At 38.8% G+C, this 20,314-nt stretch overlaps 1 protein-coding gene across 1 annotated transcript in view; it reads left to right on the top strand.

Moving 5' to 3' along the window:
• The window catches only part of megf10 (multiple EGF-like-domains 10), a 59,566-nt gene that overhangs the window by 35,773 nt on the left and 3,479 nt on the right, over positions 1 to 20,314 (top strand). Inside the window, exons 9-24 of the mRNA XM_026941986.3 lie at positions 1,887 to 2,099; positions 3,860 to 4,034; positions 4,212 to 4,332; positions 6,190 to 6,353; positions 6,934 to 7,036; positions 9,631 to 9,777; positions 10,742 to 10,876; positions 11,548 to 11,676; positions 12,390 to 12,518; positions 14,475 to 14,603; positions 15,755 to 15,883; positions 16,697 to 16,924; positions 17,805 to 17,923; positions 18,127 to 18,250; positions 19,439 to 19,483; positions 19,709 to 19,912. Of these exons, the coding sequence (XP_026797787.1) occupies positions 1,887 to 2,099; positions 3,860 to 4,034; positions 4,212 to 4,332; positions 6,190 to 6,353; positions 6,934 to 7,036; positions 9,631 to 9,777; positions 10,742 to 10,876; positions 11,548 to 11,676; positions 12,390 to 12,518; positions 14,475 to 14,603; positions 15,755 to 15,883; positions 16,697 to 16,924; positions 17,805 to 17,923; positions 18,127 to 18,250; positions 19,439 to 19,483; positions 19,709 to 19,912 (2,294 nt within the window). The remainder of the gene's footprint in view (positions 1 to 1,886; positions 2,100 to 3,859; positions 4,035 to 4,211; positions 4,333 to 6,189; positions 6,354 to 6,933; positions 7,037 to 9,630; positions 9,778 to 10,741; positions 10,877 to 11,547; positions 11,677 to 12,389; positions 12,519 to 14,474; positions 14,604 to 15,754; positions 15,884 to 16,696; positions 16,925 to 17,804; positions 17,924 to 18,126; positions 18,251 to 19,438; positions 19,484 to 19,708; positions 19,913 to 20,314) is intronic.

The raw sequence follows: 20,314 nt of genomic DNA, 5'->3' as shown, positions 1-20,314 counted from the left end.
GCTTTGGCTAAGATAGACGTCACAAGAAGCTTCCGACCAACTCAAGCAGGCCCCGTCCCACCACACCCTATGGGCTGGAAAATAATCAGCTCTCAGCTTTAAGGAGGGACACGTTTGAGCATGTAAGGGAAAAAAAAGAGCAAAAGAAGGCAGACTCTCACTTTTAGATAGAAAGTTGTTTTGAACTGCACCTGTGCTCTCTCAAAACACTGTTACCAAAAGAGTGTTGATATAACAGACTTCCTCATGGTGGATGTTGTTCCGTAGGAGACGCCTGCTACTGTGAGATGCAATATTCTGCATGGAACTCAAATCAGTGGGAATCACTGTGCGTTTGGACAGCTTCCATGTGTTCCCACGCAAGTCCATCCGTTCTGCGGAGTGCCAGCTTTGGGAACAGCTTAGCCAGAGCCCATCTGCACAGCTAATGGAGAAGATAGCCATATCCAAATGACATGGCCTGATTTTTTCCAGCTTGACAAACTCATTTATCAAAACCACTGGGTCCTCTATCAGTGGGCTGGTGGATGGGTTCTCCCTATGCGTCTAATTCTTTATTGCTTGGAGGGAATGTTCATCTGGAGGAGGGAGACATCAACAAGTGGGTTCTGATGAGCTACAGTACTTGCACAGGCGCCTGTTAGGAGACAGTGCTGGGCTTTGTAGTTTTTATCAGAATTCTTTGTTTTTAACCTTTATAGATACTACTATATTACATTATATATTGAAAGAGCGTTGTTCTAACTTGACTGGTCCGGGTGAAAAAAAAACTTTGTGACCATGACACAATGACAAAAGTAACAAAAATTACTGAAATATACCAAATACAAAGGAAAGGTCAACAACCATAGAGGGCTTCTCATAAAGACAAGAACTTTGATTGAGAAAGATAACTGGTGAGAACTCTCTCCCTCCATTTCATATAATTTTAATATCTAGTTAAAGCTAAAACAAAGGGTTAGTAAGAAATGGATATCAAACACAAACCACAGTAAGGAATGTGTTTATGTTGTCACAGACAAAAAAAATGAATGAATGCTGTCAATTTATTGTAACAAGAAATTTGAAATGTTATGAGTTCCTTCATTATTGCAAGTAACAGAAATATTCAAACAGTGTTTATTAAGATATTAATTGTGAAAATATTAGATTTGCATCTTCCCCAATATGTCCTTTTACTCATTTGGCTGGCAGTTTTATCTAAATCTAATTACAAATTGAGACAGGATACCCAGTGAGCAGTTACTCCCTTACTGAGTTCCCTTACTCAGGGACCCAAGAGTAGCACCTTGTTGATGCTGGGTTTTGAACTCACAACCTTCCAATCAAGAGCCTAAAGCTTTAAACGCTGAGTCACCACTTCCCTTTTCTGGATGTGATGCTAATATTCTCTAACAACTTGTGTGTCAGCCTTTGCTTTTATACTTTCGTCAACTTTTGAAGGATCTTCAGAACAGGTTTGGAATCCTCTTAGTTTAAATAATCTTCTTGATCACATTATTCCTGACGTATCTAATATAACTCTGCCAGATGTTTTACATTGCCTTCTTCACATCAGGCCTGAAGATTGAGAGAGTCATGATAAAATTTAATTATGTTTTAGATCATTGTCTTCTTGTAGGACACACCCCATCAATTTTTTTAATACCAAAAATGCCCTTTTTCATTTAAATACCATAGGGGATACAAACTTTTGCACTCGACTGGAACACTCATATTTCATGCTCATAGTTCATCTGTAAGGACTTGGCTTTGGTTTTCCCTCACTAGCATATGAAGCACGAGCAGTAGCAGCAACTGCCCAACATTAACGTACAATCAATCAGTGCTCAGTGTTCATGTGATTGATGCCTAGAGGTGTGTGTCTTGTGCGTGTGTCTTGGCAGGTGCCAGGATGAATGTCCTATTGGCAAGTATGGCGTGAACTGCCGCCAGACATGTCGCTGTGAAAATGGAGCCAAGTGTTACCACATTAGCGGTGCTTGTCTATGCGAGCCGGGTTACACAGGCGAGATGTGTGAAACCCGCATCTGCCCAAAGGGCATCTATGGCCTCAAGTGCGACAAAAAGTGCCCATGCCATGCCCCAAACACCCAAAGGTAAGCCATATAAGGATGTGGTATGTGTCTAGCTAAATGTTTTTGCATAGTGTTTGTACATATGTGCGTGAAAATCAGAAAAAGTGACAAAGAGAAAGCTGGCAGCACATGTAGACGTGTGGGGGTCAGTTTAGTGTTTTAATGACAGTGAGTGGGAGAAAGTCTGTCTGTTTATGTGTTTAAAGACACACACAGTTTCCCATTGTGTTTTATGGCCTACGGATGAGACAGCCTAGCACAGCTGAGTGGCTCCATGTGTTGTGTGTGTGGACAGCTGCCTCACTTTCACTCAATAGAGCGGCTGTTTCAGGTGCCACCAGCTGCCCCGACGAGCAGGTACAGGCCATGACCACTGACCACAACAACACCCTCCAACGCCAGTGTGGCAAATGTCTAACGAATCCTTCCCGCCTATCTGTTTAAAATGGTTTGCCCCACCCTCTAGAAAACTGAAAACTGTAGGACAAATTTTTATGACATCCTCCAGTTTTAAGTACAATAACAGAAATGTATAGTGCTCCCTGAAGTATAGACATGAACTGAATAACTACCAACAGAATTACATTTATTTGAATGGTAGTATTAACATTGTACAGGCTTAATGGAAGATATATGCTGTAGATCATTGTTTCTCAAAGTTATTTTATTTATTATTATTTACAATCCAGACCTCACTAGCTAAAGACAAGTAGACTATTGACTATAGATAATGTCAGCAGGACCTAATGCGTTTTGTCAGTGGAACATTCAGGAATAAAATGCTCTAAAATTTTATTGCAAAATTATTGCACAGATGGAAATAATGTTCATGAAATAAATCTGTACCAAGTGGGTCTGGTGAAATTACTGTACAGTTGAAAGGCTCTTTGGATACAAAAATGTGACCCCCATGCTGAAGATGACTGGGGCAGCTGGTAGATGTCTCCTATCAGAGAAATTTTGTGATTACTGTCCTCACACTACACACTGCTGTTGAGTCCTTAGGCAAGAAACTTAACCCATTCTTGGCACCCCTGATTGCAGCATGTATGGAGTTAAGATCAGACTGACCAGAACCTGAGCTTAAGTTTCTGATGCTTTAAAGAAAAACCTTGTTGTTATAGATGCTGCTGAAGATTTTTAATGCAAGTTTTACATATTCAGGTACATTAGGTCTGGATTTACCTACTTGAAATTAATTAAAAAAAAGAAAAAAGAAAAAAACATCAGGTTAAATGCATTACATGGCATGGCAATTCAGGTTAGAACCAGCGAAGCCTAACACTGGCTTTCATGTCTCTAAATTCACTAGATTTAGATTTTCAATAGATTCTCTAGAGTTTGCACATCCTGAGTTATACCACACCAAAATCACGAGTGATAAACCTGGAATTTACACTTTGTGTAAAGGTGGGGATTTACTTAATAAACTGGCAACACAGTTTGTTATGTAAGTGCTGAATTTTCTTCTGATTATTTTTTTATGAAGTGATTTTTTTTTTCAAATCTGCATTTTCGAGATGTGGAATTCAGAAAAGTTGAATTCAGACATTTTCAAGTATCTAAGATTTTAGGTGAAGAAATGAAATGACATCAAATTATGCTTTTTTTTTCTTTTGTGCATCAGGAGGTTAGGTTCTGCTGAATCTAATAGGACACTAGTTTGTCATTAGGTTGTCATTGCCTATTCTGGTGTCACCTTTGTGTGCTTGTTTGTTTGTACACTGTATAAAAAGTTAAGATGAAGAGGGAGATGAAAAGTGTATTGTACCTCTCTCCAGCTGCCACCCTGTATCAGGTGAGTGCTTGTGCCAGCCTGGTTGGTCAGGTATCTACTGTAATGAGACGTGTGCACCAGGCTTCTACGGCGAGGAGTGTCAGCAGGTGTGTCAGTGCCAGAATGGTGCAGACTGCCACAGTGTGACAGGAGAGTGTATCTGCGCGCCTGGCTTTCAGGTGAACACACATTTATCTCTGCAGTGTTTCTTTATACTATTTGATATTTGTGCAGTAATTTTCTTCAGTGTTTTCCTCCCAGTAGTTATTGAATTCCTGAATCATTATGGTTCTTTTGTTGAAGGAGCAGCTTTTTTAAAGAATGTGTTACTAATCTGTTTACAAATTCTTCTTCAGGGGGCAGATTGCTCTATACGCTGTCCAGCAGGGATGTATGGAGTAAATTGCTCCTCTGCTTGTACCTGTAAGAATGGAGCCATGTGTTCACCTGTGGATGGATCCTGCACATGCAAAGCAGGTAATTCAACCAGATTTGAAAAAGATTCTATGAAGGACTTGTTGAAGCACTATTAAAAATTGTTTCAGTGTGGCACAAGTCCCAAGTGGCACAACAGAAGCGAATACTACTGTCAGGAGGTTGTGAGTTTGAATCAAGAGAGCAATATTAGCCATGCTTTCTGAGTGGGAGGATTGCCGTTATACAGAGTGACGCTAGCCAATTGTGGGCATCCGTGAGTTCATGTATGTCGAAGAGGGTAGATAGCACGTTCCCCCAAGTGTGTTACACTGCCCTCCAATGCAGCATGAGCAGCAGTTTGAAAAAGATGCAGAGGTTGGCTTCATATGCCTTGGAGGAAGCACTTTTTGCCCCAGCCTCCCCAGTTGGTCGAGTTAGTTAGTGGGCAGGAAATGGCAAGACCAAATTGAGGAGAAAACTGGAAAACTATATTTTTTTTCAATCTAGAATACCGAGGGGTTATTTGTCCGTCTGGATGAATTCCTAAAGGTTTGTGTAAGACCATACAGCTTAGTGTTTCCTTATCAAAGAGGGGTCCAAGTTATTCTTTACAGTGTAAGTATTTACCAGCATGTTAAACATTATTACCATAATTATTTACCAGAATTATTACATCACTGAAGCAACAGCGTGTTTTCTGTTACATTCAGATCAGTTAAAATGTGCTATTTTCCCCAGTGGTTTGCATAAGTACTCTTGAACTTTTTCACAATTTTATTGTTACAACATTGAAATGAAATGGACTTAATTGGGCTTATACGTATGTCATGAATCTACACAACATAGCCCATAATATTGTGGGGGAAATCAGTATAGGTCACAGAATTACTTACAATTTAAATAATTTTATAAAGAATTAATAATTACAAATAATTTCTTGTGAAATCTCTAAATTAGTTCTGGGGCAACCAGAACACCATCCCCACAGTGAGGTCTAGTGGTGGTAGCATCATGTTAGTAGTTGCCCTTGGTTGTTTCTCTGACCAAAGCCCTCCTTATCCCGGTGGATGGCCTTCTCTAGGCAGAGTTGTGGTTTGAATGCCACATTCTTTCCATTTTTTAAATCGATTTAATAATGCCCTGTGGGATGTTCAAAATTTGGGATTTGTTTTCTTAACCAAACACTGATTGATACTTTCAAGAACTGTCTCCCGAATTAGTTTTGATAGATCCTTGGTCTTCATGATAATGTTTGTTTAGGTATGTTCTCTGTTAAACTCTGTTAAATGCATTAGAGGAACAGGTGTAATTATATCAATTCAATTCCACACCAGTGGACCTCATTCAACTAATTGTGATTTCTGTTATACTGGAACAAATTTAGGTGATTGGGATGAGATGAATTTTTTAAAGAGCAGTTTTTAGAATTATTTAGAATGATTTTCATCTTAATTTTTATCTACTATTCTTCATGTGTGAAATTTTGCATGCAATTAAAAATGCTATTAATTCTAGCTCTGATGCAGGGCTGTAGCCACATTTAAAGAGGGCTCACTAATTACTGTCTAAATCAGCAGATTTTTCCTTTTCTATATAGAATCTCTATAACAATTAGCTATGCGTTACTTATGTTGAATGTTCAGTGTTTTATAATTATTACTGTTACTTTATTAAATTAGTTGGCAGATTTTTGCTGGGCTGTAAAATTCTGCATCGGCCAAATGGGCCATTAGGTTATTAGGTTTGCTGCTTCATTGTGGTCAGTACAGTACAGCATAAGTAGTTACTGTGCTTGTACACACATTCATAAGTAGTTACTGTGCTTGTACACACATTCATAAGTAGTTACTGTGCTTGTACACCCATCCAAATTTGTGGGTGTTGAGAACTTTCCTCATGTCCTTCTCTTTAACCCAGGCTGGTATGGAGTGCACTGCTCTATAAACTGCCCCAGTGGCACATGGGGACTTGGCTGTAACCTCACCTGCTTGTGTGGGAATGGTGGAGCTTGTAATGCTCTAGACGGCCAGTGTACCTGCGCTCCAGGCTGGAGAGGTGAACGATGTGACGTGCACTGCCAGGTGAGTTTTCTAAGAAATTCACACACTTCTGTACTGTACTGACCACAATGACTTTTCTTGTTTACTGACTTTTTCAAATCATCTAATCAATCCTTGGGTAGTTTTAAATATCAGCTGAATACATTTCAGGCAAAATGAACATGTTAGACATCAACTTAAACTTTTTTTTATGGTGTGCAAAGGTATGTACAGCATAAAGAGACGAGATCACTGGCTCGGAATGAAGCAGCATAGCTTTGAACGAAAGCCTTTCTTAATCACAGAGCAAACTCACTTTATCCTAGAAGTCCGTTAGGAATTTATGTGGATAAAAGTGGATGAGTGTTCTTTCAAAATCCAGGCATTACAAAGTTAAACCAAAGGCTGTTGTAAAATGTGTAAAATGTGTTTAAAGAAGCAGTGTCTTGCACAGTTTTTAGTGGACTAATCCTGATATATAACAGATATAATAAAAGAAGTGCAATTAATGCAATACTCGCTGAAAGAGCATAGTGCTTCCCCACATCATATGCATCACATTGATCATATTACAAATAACTATAACACGTAATGGTGTAATGTGATGGTGTAATGTCTTTAGGATGGGACGTATGGCATGGATTGTCTAGAGCGCTGTGACTGCAGTCACGCTGATGGCTGTCACCCTGCAACTGGACACTGCCGCTGTCTCGCAGGCTGGACAGGTGAGCTGTGTTTCTCTGTCTCTGCTCAGGATAAACATGCAGGCTATATCCTGATATGCTCTAGTAATGACATGACCTAAATATGCTACTTCTACTGGAGTGTTTATTATAGTATGTTTATTATAGTATTGGCCAATTATTTCAGATCAGTGGGAAATAGAAACCTCTTCTCTCTCTTCTCTCTAGCTGTTTTCTTTCTTCCTCCTCTGTTCTCCTCTTCTTGTAAGTCAAACCTGATTGCTTTCATGTTTTGGACAAGTGTTGGGGTTATTCTGGGGATTTTTCCAGGCGTTTTTGCTGATTGATTGATTATCCCAACCATATTTCATATTTCATTGAAAGAATATTAAGAAACAGCCAGTTTTCATGATTTTCACCTTCAGGTGTTTATGAGGTGTGCATTGTTTTTGTATTACTGCATCACTGGATGCTGCTATGATGTAAAACAACTTTTTGCAAACTAGGCTTGCTTACTCTTGCTGTTTTTGTCTTTCTTTTATTACTATATAAAACTTTATTATTGTCACTATTCTTGTTCTCCTTTGGTGTTATCTCCTCTCATCTCTTTTAATCTCTTCTCTGTTCTTATGTTGTCTGTTTTTGTCTCATATATTTTTGTCTCAACTCTTCTCATGTCCTTTATTCTCCTCTCATCTCTGTTCTCATATCCTGTTCTTTCTTGCTATCACCCCTTTGTCCTCTTCTCCTTTTTTTGTTTTCCTCTCTTCTCCTTTCTCCTCTACTGTTCTTGCCTCACCTCTCTCATTTTCTCCTCTAAGATTCGAGTAGCATACTGATGATATTGTGTGTTGTCCTGGCCCTTTAAATACATGGGCATTTCTTCAGTGCTACTTCTCCAGAGTTTGTCGCCAGCTTTTCCCCATCACCTAGCAACACTCTCGGGTCCTCAAAGAGGCCTTTGTCCTGTGTCTTGGCCCAGCGCTCCTTTACAATGCTGCTTATCAACACCCAGTCTGAGAGGGGAAAGCCTGGAACACACACAAACAGACAGAGATATGATAATTTATTTTCTTTCTTATATCTCAACTTGTTACATTTTTCATGGCTGCCAATTCTGAGAATACATGAGTTTAAAGAGTTGAGTAAGACAGTCAGATGTGAGCACTTTCCTCTACTTCTATGGGCTGCACTAAAGTACGCTTCAGGGATACACAGCAGCAGGAACAAGATTTAATTCCCACTTTTCTTATACTGCAGAGTGATCTTAATCATGTAAACGAGGAATCTCTCTCTGCTCGGTCTCTCCTTTTATCATGCTTAGCGTTAGCAATTATTATTTTTTCCAAGTCAGTAATTATTATTACTATTTTTCTGATCTAGGGGCTTTAACTTTTTTTAATGACATGATGCCTGTGTTAGACACACTTATACCTTGTAAGTGTAGAGGAAGAGACATTTCTATGCACAGTATGTTTCTGTTGTCATCTAGTGCTTCATGTGTGCTCACTTTATGGCAACATGATGCTGATGTTAGGGTGCACTGGGTTGTTGAGCTTTTCTTAAACGTCAGTGATATTAAGCTGTTTAAGTAAGGAATAAAACACAGCAGGGCATGCTGTTATAGGAAAATAATCAGTGTGTGATGTGGTTACTTTCCAATTTAATTCCTCTTATACCAGATGTTATTTTTTATTTATTAAAGAATGAAGTGCTGTACTTTTTATCCATTTATAGTTATGTTTTAATGTTGTGAAATGTCTGTGAAAACTGTAAACAATTGTAAACTGCCATATCTTTTTTCTCCAGACTGAAGTTAATATAACAGAAAAGCAGCTTGTTGCATTACCAAGAAACTGCAAAGTTCGCTGTCCTGCAGATTTTCTCATGATGTAAAATGTAGAGGAATAGCTTTAACTCTGAGCGCTGACTCTGGAGACTCCTTCCAAAAAATGCCAAATACAGTAAATGTCTTCTCATAGAAAACTTTGCCATATCAACAATTGTACACATCTGTTAATCTGTTTACATTGAGCGCCTGCCATACAAGTCATAATTTGGTACATAAGTTGGTACCAGAAAAATGACAACGCATTACAATACTTAATATGAACCTGTGCTTTGCCTTGCAGCTGGAACTGCTGTCTGAGCATGCTGTTATAAACTGTGTGTAATCAGTATCAAACAGAATCGAGAATTCAACGGTGCTGTGGTATAAAAGGGGTTTAAAAAAACCCAAGCAGCGCTGATATATGGTCCACCACACAAATAATATCAGTTCAGCACTGGTCCTTTTGACTGATAGATAGGGTAGAGCGGGTCTGACAGTTTGTGCATAGCAACAAGTGATCTAAATTCAGTAATTGTGTCTACGAAAGTGCACTTTTATGGTAGTTGTACCAGATAAATTGGCCACTGAGTGTGCATTTGGTTATATGCAGATGGAAACTATGGATATAATTTCTGTATATTGTGTGTATATTCCTGTTTGGGAGATTGCACTGAGTTTGTCCATTTGAATCCAGCATGTATATTTATTTACGTACTGTATATGTTTCAGCAACATCTTATAATAGCAAATTCTTACTTGCAGTCTGTGTGTCTGATGTGTGTGTATATGTTTCTTTTCTTCTCAGGGATCCACTGCGACAGTGTGTGTGCTGAGGGTCGCTGGGGGCCAAACTGCTCTCTGCCCTGTAACTGTAAGAATGGAGCGTCTTGTTCACCTGATGAAGGCACGTGTGAATGTGCTCCTGGATTCAGAGGCACCACCTGCCAACGCAGTGAGTATTCTGTGTGTGTGTTTATAGCTGCCTATAGTAGTTGTCTTGCCTAATTTTTATTCACAAGGTACACACACCATCCACTTTAATAGGAACACCTGTACACCTGCTCATTTATGCCGTTATCCAATCAGCCAATCATGTGGCAGCAGCACGATGCATAAAATCAAGCAGAGACGGGTCAAGAGCTTCAGTTACTGTTCACATCAAACATCAGAATGAAGAAAAAGTGAGTCATGGTGTGGATATTGATACCAGATGCGCTGGTTTGAATATTTCAGAAACTGCTGATCTCCTGGGATTTTCACACACAACAGTCTCTAAAGTTTACATAGAATGGTGTGGAAAACAAAAAAACATTGAGTGAGTGATAGTTCTGTGGGTGGAAATGCCTTTTTAATAAAAGAGGTCAGAGGAAAATGGCCAGATTAGTTCGAGCTGCTAGGAAGGATATAATAACTCATATAATCACTCTTTACAGTTTATTTGAGTTGCTATAGACTTCCTGTCAGTTCAGACCAGTCTGGTCATTCTTCTCTGATCTCTCTCATCAACAAGGTGTTTCAGCCTGCAGACCCTCCAGTCACAGGATGTTTTTTGTTTTTTTGCACCATTCTGTATAAATTCTAGAGACTGTTGTGTGTGAAATTCCCAGGAGATTCTGAGATACTGAGTTTCTGAAATACTCAAACCAGCCCATCTGGCACCAACATCCATCCCACGGTTAAAGTCACATAAATCACATTTTATCCCCATTCTGATGTTTGATGTGAACATCAACTGAAGCCCTTGAACCATATGTGCATTATTTTATGCATTGTGCTGCTGCCACATGATTGGCTGATTAGATAACTGCATTAATTCACATTAATTACTTGTAACAAAATGAGATGGTGTTGAACAGAATTCAGTGTGGCAGTTTGTGCTGATGTTGTCTCCTGATGTTGTCTCGATATTCCTGCAGTCTGTTCTCCAGGTTACTTTGGGCACCGCTGCAGTCAGACATGTCCTCAGTGCGTGCACAGCAACGGCCCATGTCATCATGTGACAGGACAGTGTGACTGTCTCCCTGGATTTAAAGGAGCTCTTTGCAATGAAGGTGAGAAGGTTATCTTACTGTCCGTATTTGTATCACTGAGCCAGTAGTAGTCTCAGCAGTTGAACGTTTGCCTCCCATCTCCAGGGTTTGGGGTTCGACTCCCACCTCGGTTCTGTGTGCGCAGAGTTTGCATGTTCTCCCCTGCTTCGGGGGTTGCCTCTGGGTACTCTGGTTTCCTCCCCCACTCCAAAGATATGTGTTGTAGGCTGATTGGCATTTCCAAATTGTATGTAGTGTGTGTGATTGTGCCCTGTGATGGGTTGGCATCCCATCCAGGGTGTTCTTTTGCCCTGAGTTCCCTGGGATAGACTCCGCTGCAACCCTGTAGAGGATAAGCGGTATAGAAAATGGATAGATGGTCTGCTCAAGATTGCCTGACAGATTAATTCTGTGAGAAACCCAACTTATCAAAAAAGCTGTTTATTCCTGAACATTACATAGATTAATCCCACGTTTCCTATTTGTATTAAAACTGCAGTAAAATTCAAGTTGACATTATCTATGTTTGTTATGAAGTTTTACCGAATAAAAACCAATAGAATAGAATGTGTAATTAATAGAATGTGTAATTAATAGGTTATTACTACATAGAGTGTATAACCAACAAATTAATGGCAAATCGAATGTGGCAAATCGAATGAGTTGCTGTTTGTCCCTTTGTGTCTGCGCAGTGTGTCCCAGTGGCAAGTTTGGGAAGAATTGTGCCTGGACATGCACCTGCACCAACAACGGCACGTGTAACCCCATCGACGGCTCGTGCCAGTGTTACCCGGGCTGGATCGGCAGTGACTGCTCACAACGTGAGTACTGCCTAGGAACTTACACTTCCTCTTGAAAGGGAAACCCCATTTCCTAAAATAGGGACAGAGAATGTGATAGAGGCCCTAACACACAACATGACACTGAAATTGTGAGGTTTTACAAGCTGCATCTATTATGTCCTCACGATCAAGCATAATGACATGGTGTGTGCCAATCACCTATAAATGCCAAATCCCAAATGTCTCCTAAAGCAATGTGTTCTCAGGTCCTAAAGCAAAGCATGGCTTTAGGGGTGCTTGTGCAGGTTAGTTGATTTATATCTTATTGACACAGTAAATTCAAATAACAAGGCAGAAATAAACATAAGCATGGATCATGTTACTGATAGAGGCTTGACCCTGACACACATAGAGATGCTTTTAATTCACCTAATAATGTCTCGTAAGTTGAGCAAGAATGATTAAAATTTTCCTGATATGTTGATTTATCCTATTTACCACATGCCAGTCTCTGTATCGAAAAGGAAGACTCTGGTGCCCCCTGCTGATTGTATACTGAAAATCCATCCAAAGTGTTATTGCGTTTATGAAACAGCCTGCTTTTGTGGTGCTCTTTGAGGCTCAGTGATGCATTTTCCTTGTTACCCTTAAAACAAGCTAAGCACATATACTTTCTGTTATTTAATCTGAACTTATTATAAGCGTAGACACTGTCAGTGATGTCACCGTATGTGGTGTGTTTGGTGTTGCAGCTTGTCCTCCTGGTTTCTGGGGCCCAAACTGCATCCACACATGTAACTGTCATAATGGAGCATACTGCAGCGCGTATGATGGAGAATGCAAGTGTACACCAGGATGGACCGGACTTTACTGCACACAGCGTGAGTCTCTCTCTCAGACTATCAGATACCACCAGTTAGTCATGCATTAAGGAGCAGTGTAGCAAAACAGAATATAATAACTGCCTAATATCCAATCCAACTATGCTAAAAACAATATCAGACAATCTATAATGCGGAACACACAACAACATCTGGCTCATGCATAACCTCCTGGAACTAACACATGCATCAATCGTTTATTCTTGCTGCCACTGATCATTTCCTACAGCCATGTTCAAATTCCTTACAGTGCTACACTGCCTAGCAAAAATTTGTGGAAACCTGCTCATTTTCTAAAATTTCCAAGTTATTTTTGATTTTAAACAATGTCATATGAACCTCAAAATTTGGCAAGAGATGAAAAAAAGAGGTAAAAAGCAGAGCATCTCTGCAGAAAAACACCTGACATAATTCTAGCTGCTAAAGAACGTATAGTTTCATTGATAATCACAAATATTTACATATGATAGTTTTCCTCACAATATACCTAGTTATTCGAGTGTGAGCTTGGGTCACTGTCTGTATGGAATTACGCATGTTCTTCCTGTGTCCTCCTCCTACCTCCTAAAATATGCAGACATGTGGTTTGGCTGTGCTGAATTGGACCCTAGTTATTAATGAGTATGTGAATGTGTGTGTGTGTGTGTGTGTGTGTGTGTGCTTGATGCCATGTGATGCACTGGTGTTCAGTCCACAATGTATTCCAGCCTTAGCTTGAAGTTTGATTCAAGCTGAGAGCTAATCAGAATAACTAGGACTGTACTGATCCAGTTCTCAGAGTCAGCATGTGTGTCTAAAATCCTGCCACAATCATGCCTGTGATGTTTTAAACATCTTGGAACCTACTGGAAAAATGGGATAGATGCATCACTGAAATCAGCTGATACAAGCTTATTCCTGTATCAACCCTTTTTTTTTTTTTTTTTTAAACTGTGTATTACACCCTCTTGGGAAAGGTTTATTAAATCCTGCAACCGGTACCCTATATACTATCAAAACTTACTGTTTAGGACTATATTTTATAATCAAGCAGAGAATTCGATTCTTTTATAAGCCAGGATTACATTGATACCACTGAAAATGAAGAACTAATATTCAAGAATGACTCAGCATTCTAATCTTTGCTGCCACATAAGTATAAAAGTATGAAGTTTTGATGTTTTGAATATCATTATAGCCTCGTTGTCCTTCACATGCTCTTCCTCTCTCCCCTTTGCATGAAGCAGCTTAAACCATATCTGAACTAAAAAGAGCCTTGAGCATTTCCAATCCTCTGGTGCACACCAGTGTAAATGTGTGTGACAGGCATTTTAAGGACAAAATGTGTCATTTTGTAGATTTTCATCAGCAATTTGATTCATGCAAAGTACACAAGGGGGTCAGACCTGTCATAAGGGAAAAAATGGTTTATTAAAGTGTCATTTATTACAGTATGGCTATCCAGATGATGGGAATTTCACACTAACTCAACTAACACGCCTCTGCATTTCTCTAAATAACACCACTACTGTAAAGGAGACTGTTGTGATTTTTAGATGTCCATTTCCAACATCATAGAAATGCTTTTATTTTTGTATCAGTCTAACCATTAAAAATTGGCTCATGTCATACTGGAACCTTGTGATTTTATCATTCATCATTTACATTTTTAATATAATATAACATAATGTAGTGACATGTTATATAAATTATCTAACTTACTACATGGACCTTTATTTATCTTGTATTCAGCATTTGCTTATATTTAACTGTTTGTCATGTAATGCACATTAGCCACAGTTACTATCTTCTAAGCAGTTATTACACTACATTGCTGCACTTCTTCTGCTATTGTGGTTGTTGTTTGTTATATAGTCAGTGAAAGTGTTCATGTATGCAATGCCAAAAGTTAGTTTCTAACTGTATACAGTTTCAATCTCAGTACATGTGATTGAAATGGATGTGTGCACATTGCAGGCTGTCCGTTAGGATTCTATGGTAAAGACTGTTCCCAGAGCTGTCAGTGTCAGAATGGTGCAGACTGTGACCACATCTCTGGGCAGTGTACCTGCCGCAGAGGCTTCATGGGACGACACTGTGAACAAAGTGAGTGAGCAAGGTCTGGAATTACACGCTCAGTACAGTGAATAGTGCTAATCACGTTTGCTCTAGAATAGGGGTGTCCAAACTACAACCTACAGGTATCAGGAAGGAAGTTTATAAAACAAGGTTCTTAGTTTGAACACTGGATGTCACTATTACATAAAATCAAATCTAAAAATTGACCAGCTCCAATTTCCTCCCTCTTAAACACTCTAGCGATGTTACTCTTATATGCCAACATTACCAAGCCATATCTAGTGTATGTGTAATTACCATGTAGAAAGTTTTTGACTGAGAAAAAGAACAGAAAAGCTATTTATCTGAAAACTCACTTATAAGGGAAGTCTAAGGGCAGTTGTTGAATGCCATCAATAAATTTTTAAAATTTAATGCTAATAATTTCTGACCCTATAATGTTAATTGAAAACAACACCCATTTTACAGTCTGGCAATAAAAATTTTAGGATTAGACAGACATAAGTACATGTCTTACACAGATTTTTATTATATTTTAGCCAACACACACACGCACATGCACACACACACACACAAAGTAGCAATACAGTAAAAAAAAACAAGTTCCTGAAGTTCTTCTTCGCTATTAAAAAAAAGAGTCCTCTGAGTCTCTGAAATGACGTTATCCAAGTTTAGGGATTAATTTACAAATACCTTTAACTGAAGAACTAATGAAAGTGTTTTACAAAATTGTTTCAAATAATTGTTTCTTAACTGCACCGACAACTGCCCTTAGACTTCCATTATAAGTGAGTTTTTAATAATTTTTTTTGTTCTTTACTCAGTACAAGGAAACATTGAGTGTCATTGAATATCTACTGTGATATGCTACAGATGTGGTATATAGAGCCTAGATTGAAGAACACAAGGATTTCTTTAAGATAGTCATGACAATTTTAAGGTAGTTTATTGGTGGCAATTAAGTGGGCCTATTATTTATTTTTTCATGTATATTAATGCAGATAGCCTCTGGCCTGTGCTTCCATATTTATTTCTCCATCCCTCCATAAAAATTGTTTGGACGCCCCTGGTTTTAGATGATTTTGGATGTCTTTTATACATGAGTATCGGAGATGTAGCACACTGTAATGTGAGGAAATGATGATGAGGTGACCTAATGCCTCTGTTTGTGCTGACAGGATGTCCGCCTGGTACGTACGGCTTTGGCTGCCGGCAGGTCTGCGAATGCCTAAATAATTCCACCTGTGATCACATGACTGGGACGTGTTACTGCAACCCAGGCTGGAAGGGATCACGATGTGACCAAGGTAGGACAAGCCGTTTATACACTGTGAAATCACACCACAGTGAGAAGACAGTTTAGGATGTAGGAATAGTAGTTGTTCCTGTGTTGGCTGTTCAGGTGGCTTAACAAAAGGAGGTACAGCACAGTGATCTGTCAGTTATGTTTAGTGCAAAATGTTTATGTTCAATTTGAGATGCCACTACCTGTAATGTGGTGAGGGGCAGGATGCAAATGTGCAAACTTGGTATGAACTTTATTGGGGCAAATACAAAAAATAATAGCAGGTATTTGTTAGCAAAACACAGGCAGGCAAAGTTACATAGAGAAAATCCATAATCAGAACTAGCATCAACACACTACACATGGATCCAGGAACTTGAACTAGAAAACCATAGACTTATATAAATACTCGATAAAATTTCGCAACAATGCATTGAAACAACAGGGTATATATCGACAAATTAATCACAGACTAACACAGAACAGGTGAACACAATTAGGCAACAAACCAGTGACAGGACAGGGGCAGAAACAGGACTAGAACAAGCAAAACATGGTACAATCAAAACGTGTATATAAGCAATATACACAGAGTGTGAATCATTGGGATTGTGGGGAGAGGCAGAACAGGAGCTATGGAAGACCCAAGCAAACGAGAGCCAAGGTATTTGAGTGCATTAAAAATGCCGAACATTGCTGGATAAATTTGAGCTATTTAAGAATGACAGACCCATTGAGCAAAAGTATTTAAACATCAGTAGCTCTTATTTTCTGTGTCCCATTTAATGTGTTGCAAAACCCAAATGTTTGCTCTGATTCTTTGTCCTGCTTTTAGTTGGTGTAATCATCATAGGCAACCCTAACAGTCTGACCAGTGCAGCAGTTCCAGTTGATTCCTATCAGATTGGTGCCATTGCTGGAATTATTGTCCTGGTGCTGATGGTGCTCTTCCTCCTGCTCCTCTTTATCATTTACCGAAAAAAGCAGAAGGGAAAAGAGCCTACGATGCCTTCCGTCACTTACACCCCTGCCATGCGGGTTAACACAGACTACACCATTGCAGGTCAGTACTGAGGCTTAATGTCACAGCATCTTTGTGTCTAGTGACTGAAGTAAATTCATTAGCTAGCTAACAGGACAAATAAAAGCTCCAAGGTACTTGCTCAGTTCCATGTGTTGGTTGCTGGGAAACTGACTAGGCTATAAAGTGGTTGCTTAAGTAATGTAATAATGTATGGTGAGCTAGCTAGCTAGTTAAGTGCATTATTACAGACTAAGGGAAATTAGCACATATATGGACATTATTTTCACATCATGCCCTTGACAAAAAGCCAGCAAGGTGTGTTATGTCTTGTTATGTTATGCATGTTATGTTATGTCTTACGTAAATATTACTATTTGAGCCTGTCCACTTTGTGCCTTGGCCAATGTGTGTAGTGCAGCAGGTGGTAGGATTCTGAGCAGGTAGGATGCACTATAGTTACAGCTTCAATGTACATTACACCATATTGAAGCGCATTAGGCCTATGTATAAACATAGCCTACATACTAAATAACTTTTGTTTTGCAAAGGTCAAGGAATAGTTTTTTTCTTTTTCTGCTAACTGAACCTACTTATCCAATGGGAACGTACAGGCTAGTGATTAATTGATCATGAAAAATTCAACATGACAATTAGTCTGCCATTAATGTTTCTTTGCATGGACAGGAACTAATTTCGCCATTAAGTCTATAAAAGCAGAAACATGCAAGGCATATTAATTCATTTCAGAATTAAATGGAGTTGCTTTGTTTTCCTGGTTCATTCTTTCTGTTTGTTTTGTACAATAAGCATCTTCTGAGACAAACTATATATTTTTTGTTTGTTTGACTTTCATTTATTTATTCTAGGATTTATTCCATGTGATAGTGTAAGCATAATGAATTTTTAAAATCTTTTTTAGATGCAGTTCCACAGACAAATGAGGTTCCTTCCAACAGTAACTACTTCTCCAACCCCAGCTATCACACACTGGCCCAGTGCACCAGCCCACCTCATGTCAACAACCTACCTTATGCAAAAGTGAGTTCTCCTGCTCTGAGGAAGGAACAGAACCTTCTGCCCAGCCAAAATGTGATGAAAATGAAATGTTTTAGCTAACAGACTTTACATGTAATGCCTAAATTACATAGAACATGTAACAAATGATGTGCCCATTGTTCAATTAGATGACATTTATCTTTGGAATAATTCACGTTTTAATTCTTTCTTTTCCTATATGCCAGGCAAAGAACAACCAGTTGTTTGTGAACCTGAAGAATGTGGAGCAGAGAAAGAGGCCTTCTCTGATGGATCACACTGGAACATTGCCTGCTGACTGGAAGCAAGGCAGCTGCTTCAATGAGCTCGGTGAGCCAGGGAATTTTGAAAGGGAATACTTTTCTGAATACTTTTCTGATACTTTCCCTCATATAATGACTGTGACTGTAACACTTGGGAGCTGGAGGCAGCTGTATGCAACTGCTGAGTCACTTTTTCAAGGATTTACCAAGAGTCACAGCCAGAACAGAGCTGTCTTATACACAGGCAGTCAGGACCCAAGACAATTGTGTACTTATCTGCAGAAACAAGCAGAATGAAAGCAGAAACTGGAAAACACTAGAAGTAGGGAAACACTGTGGCTTAATAATTCAAGATACAACTAAAAAAGACTCATAAGACTGACAAAACCATGTCCGAAATGTAACATTATAGTATAAGATGTATGCTGTTAGGAGTTGCTTTGACAGTGATATGAGTGTCATGTTATTATTAAGGAATAAAACACCACAGTGTGTGCTATTATAGGAAAATCATCAGCAACAGTGTGGTGTGATGTTGCCCAACATGAAGCGGAGTTAATTGTACCACCCCAATGTTGATTGTCTTCCAATAATAGCATGGCATGGAGTGTTTTATTACTTTTATACCACAGCAAATTTGCCAGTGGTAACAATTTATTCAAGATCAATACGTCATAGTTCTTTGTTAATTTTTACTATTATGCAACATCCACAAAACAAGTTAGGTCCTGTTATCACTTACGCTATAGCAGCTATAAACAGTCGTTCACTCACCATCCTAAATCAATAAAATCCATAATAAATCAATAAAAATGCACATTAATTTCTGCAGCATATTTTTAAGGATAGTACTTTTGAGCTTTCATAATTTTAAAAACTTCCTATACATAACTACATACATAAGTCAGCACTAGTCAGGAGATTCTATGCCAATTAAATTCAAATGAACTAACATGTAATTAACATGTAATTAACAAATACATGACAATCACTGTGAAATCACTTGATCACTATGATTAAATATTCCATCTGACGTTTTTTTTGCAACAAAAACCTCCTCTATGGGCTGTATTTGAACTCTGTGTTTTTCCTTCCAGTATTATGTTCATAATATTACAGTTTTCACATTATGTTCCTGTAAACTTTTTAGCAGGAGTTATTTGTGCCTTATATTTTTCTTTTTCTTTTGTGTGTTTGACTGTCTCTCTCTCTCTCTCTCTTTCTCTCTTTCTCTCTGTCTCTCTTCTTTGATTAGGAGCGTATGGAGTTGACAGACGTTACCTTGGGAAATCTCTTCGAGGTAATATTTCCTTTACACGTCGTTGAGTTTGACAACATGCCGTCGTGAATCGTCTTTGGCTGATTAATAAAACCACTTATGACTGAAGAGACATTACAGGAAAACTCTCTTCCAGACCATGGCTGATTAATTTTTTAAAAATACAAATCCTCCGCATTCTTAATAACCAAGACGTACAACTGTGGAACTGTCTAATTCTTGGCTGTACTGTGTTGACTTGTTTAGATCTGGTGAAAAGTGTGCCCTACCACACCAGCTCCTGCTCTCTAAACTCAGAGAACCCCTATGCCACAATTAAAGACCCTCCTCTCCTGGTGCCCAAGAACACAGAGTGCGGCTACGTGGAGATGAAGTCACCTACGCAGAGAGACTCTCCCTATGCAGAGATACACAACTCCAGTCCTACAAACAAAAATGTATATGAAGTTGGTAAGTGGCCAGATATCATAAGTATCACGTTAAATTTTTGTTATAAAAAGTAGCTTCTCTTCTTGATTGAATGGCATCTGTATTTTTATGGAAAGTGAAATTTAATTTGTAACAACTTTAAATATCATAGTAAGCTTCTATTTTTTTAAAAGATGTAATATAATATAATATAATATAGTCATGTAATGAAAGCTAAGGTGGATGTAAGTGCAGATTTGAATCTAATGAAAACAAACAAAGGATCCAAACACTGTAGACTTAGATACACAAAAACATGAACTACGACCTCTAGGCAGAGAGAAACACAAAGACTAAGGAACACAACAAACCATACAACAGCAACGTAAAACAGAAGCTGGACAAACTGTGTAGTGCAAGAGGTGACTTAAATACCAGTGCTCA

This window comes from Pangasianodon hypophthalmus, chromosome 17 (assembly GCF_027358585.1).
Source record: "Pangasianodon hypophthalmus isolate fPanHyp1 chromosome 17, fPanHyp1.pri, whole genome shotgun sequence".
Lineage (NCBI taxonomy): Eukaryota > Metazoa > Chordata > Actinopteri > Siluriformes > Pangasiidae > Pangasianodon > Pangasianodon hypophthalmus.
The sequence above is the reverse complement of the archived record's forward strand: the minus strand, read 5'-3'. Positions and strand labels throughout refer to the sequence as shown.